Source organism: Opisthorchis viverrini (genome assembly GCF_000715545.1).
Source record: "Opisthorchis viverrini unplaced genomic scaffold opera_v5_229, whole genome shotgun sequence".
Lineage (NCBI taxonomy): Eukaryota > Metazoa > Platyhelminthes > Trematoda > Opisthorchiida > Opisthorchiidae > Opisthorchis > Opisthorchis viverrini.
Window position 1 is genome coordinate 18,684 of NW_008751888.1, and position 3,357 is coordinate 22,040.

The following is a 3,357-nucleotide window of genomic DNA, read 5'->3' on the forward strand; positions in this document are numbered from 1 at the left end:
GCTTGCTCGGAATATAGCTGTTGTGTTCCCTTCTGTGAGTCTTTTTTTCCCTGGCACAAGGCACTGGAGCGGGTTAGCAGCAGATACCACAGGTCGGCGAATCAGCAGATATAACAGAAACCAACACTGAGTCGTCTTTTAAGAAACTAAGGGTCGTCTGAACTCTCTAGTTTCACTTCGATTATCGGCAGCTACCACCATCCGCTTGGCAAATTTGAAAATCAAAATTTTGAATTCGAAAAAAGAAGTACTATTTTGTATTGTCACACATAAAGCATTGTGAGATCTGAAATGGATGATCTAGGTGTCAAAATTTGACAAAAAAAATCACTTGCACAATAGAATACGAATCACACATGAGCAACAATACAGTGAGCAACGAACAGTTTGCAACGCCGTCACTAGCAACGATAGTAGAATGACCTATAGCATACTGAGTTCCGGTTTGATCAGTTAAGCATATCGAATATCACCAGCGAAACTGTGCTGTTTTCCGTAGGGTGTCTTGAGGAGTCTAAGAGAGGTGCGAAATGTATTCGAGTAAAACAGGTTCCCAAAAAACGTAGAAATTACCATTTCAGCAGAATTCAAACGTTTTGCCAGTTTATGAAGACATGAGTACCCACAACAGACAGGTATTTGAGGAGTAATTGTCCTGGAAGTGGAATCACGTGGACTGCATCGCTGAATACGGAAAATATGGCAGATCACACGGGTTTCGAAATTGACTCGCTTGAAACGCCTGTGAGAAGCAAAAAGCAGAACATAAGCAGGAACTCGGGGACTGCGCTTACCTGATGCATCCCAAGAAGGGTCAAACCAGTCATGGGCTGTCGGAGGGCTTTCAGGAACTTTATGAGTAGTATGGTACGTCCAAGCAGGACCCCGTTCAACTGTGGTAGTTCTAACCTCCATATCTCGATGTTACTAAATTCGGCAACTACTGTCGCAGATCAGTCAAGTTCGTTCACAGGAACCAAGCGATTGGCCAAGTAGTCTTTAATTCTAGTAGTATATTCGCGATTTAAGTTTCGAATGCAAGGCATCCATGCCAAGTAACGAACGGACGAATTAGTAAACTGAATCTAGCCTCTTCATTAGCAACAAAGGTGAATGGTATCGACCAGTTTTCAAGTTCACGTTTGACACAACGGTATGTTTGTCAAGAAAGACAAGATTTTCCACAAGCTTCTTTTTTTATAAAGAAGGAAGAAAGTGCTGCCCGGAAACATCAAAACCGAGAGATTCAGCTGGGTTCCAGGCAAGTCCTTCGAAGAACCAAATTAGTTTGCGAATGAGTGTACATTCGCTAATTTCGTGCAATTTGGTTTCAAGTAGAACATAAGGTTGACGGAAACTCTGGAACCGCGCCTGCCTGATGAGCCCCAAAAAGGGCGAAACCGTTCGTGGCCTGTCGAGAATTATTCAGCAACCTTATGAGTAGTGCATTACAAAAAGTGCTGTTTCCTCTGCATCTTCAGTCCGAGTTTGCTCTATCGCCAAACCTTGAAATTTTCCGACCAACTCTTTATCTGACAAGCGTTTGAAGATGCACTCGGTGGCTCGATTCCAGCAGTGGACAAAGCGGTATCCTCACCCTTGAAGCCGATCGGAGTATCGCACTGACACCAAAAATGGAAGGCGCATAACGTGGTAGTGCAGAACAACCCAACAAAAGCAAATATATAAAAATATAAAAACGTGTATTTATATAAAACTCTGTGTTGCATTTTTACAATGTATAACAAATAATATTACACATGATATGTACATAATGCATGAATAATAAATAAAATAATAAATAATAGGTAATATGAGTAATAATAAGTGACAAATTGAATAAATAATAAATTAAATAATAAATTTATAATGCCATATGTATTACATGATGTGACAATATACAATACATAAAGCACTATAAAATAATAAGCTACGCTGCAGTATAAACGAGCGCTGATCACGGAAAAGTTTATCGTATTCGTAAATCCCGTTTATGAAAGGAGTATTGTATTCCAAGCTAAATCTTATGTGTAAGCAAGTTTGTACTTTAGGTCACATTGTGTGTTGATTCTCCTAATTAGAACTCAAGATAGCTCAGTGATCAAGGCGCGAACTTAACGACCGGAAGGTTCGTGGTTCGAACTCAACCTCGGCATCTTGACTGCTTCTGTCAAGGCTTGGGCAACCTGACAGTATCTTGGCTATGATGCCTCCTTCGGGTGCAGATGTGCACCAAAAGAATGTTAGGGCTGAACAAACTTGTGGTCAGAACGAGGCGAGGTGAGAAATTGTCATACACAACGCTAGAGTACTCGCTGGATGAGTTAACCGTTGCATTGGGGCTTTGAAGAGAAATCCAAGCTTAAAAAACTACTGAGATGACATCCGTCCTTTGTGACAAGATCAATCATATCAAATAGATCTGTAGAATAGAGGAAAGGACTCTGGTTTCTGAATCCTTGGCAAACAAAACCACCTGTGAACGGCCCGTGTGCAAAAAGCGGAAGTGAGCAGAACTCAAGCGTCGTCCCAGGCCTCACCCAAGCTTCAACAACTTCAGCCTCGATTTCACGGAATGCCAGGCTTGAACTACCGTCAGTCTGGTCCAATCCCGCGCAACCATACAGATCCGACCTGCGTTGATCAATCAGAGATTCTCACAACAGAATGACATCATGTTTAATCTACTTTTCAGCTTCGTTCTGCCTTGTAACTGGGATTAACCCACTTCCCAAACAGTACGTTTCAATTGATCCAGCAAGTCTAGAATAGAACAGCGTGAATTATCCCGAGAAACGGGATAACAAAAGCAACTCCAAAAAGACATTTTGGGAGATTTTTCACATACTCAACCTAGTGGTATTCACTTTTGTTGGTATTGTTTCCCAAGCTTAGACAGGGCAAGTTGAGAGGCAGAAGTCGGGTTCGAACCATGGACCTTCCGGTCAGTAAATTCGCGCTCTAATCACTTGGGCCATCTCGCCCACTGCCTCCTTTGATTTTCAACGGGATTTCATCTTGTGGGTGAAGCCTATCCAAGCTGAGAAGCCAGGAAGCACTGTACGGTTCTTCCATGCTTATTAGGGATCAGAAGCCGCAACGAGCTTTGTCCCCATGGTAGCCACGCTGCCCGAAATGACTAAGCTACTGACAGGTTTCCCAAGCCTAGACATGAGCAATTGAAATGTCTGAGGGGGGTTCGAACCATGGATCATCCGATCAGTAAGTTCCCATCTCAATCACTGAGCCACTCCGAGACCTTGATTGTTGGTAGTGTAAGGAGGTTCTGAGTGGGTAACTGTTTAAAGGGTCTATTCTCATAGGACAACCAGAACACACTAGGAAGACATTGGGATT

The 3,357-nt window shown here is 42.6% G+C and overlaps 1 protein-coding gene across 1 annotated transcript in view; it reads right to left on the bottom strand.

Annotated features, from left to right (window-relative positions):
* The window catches only part of T265_08683 (hypothetical protein), a gene marked incomplete at both ends in the record, with an annotated part of 17,705 nt that extends 14,630 nt beyond the window's left edge, over positions 1-3,075 (bottom strand). Inside the window, one exon of the mRNA XM_009174557.1 lies at positions 2,970-3,075. Coding sequence (XP_009172821.1) covers positions 2,970-3,075 — 106 coding nt within the window. The remainder of the gene's footprint in view (positions 1-2,969) is intronic.
* Between the last annotated feature and the right edge of the window lie 282 nt (positions 3,076-3,357).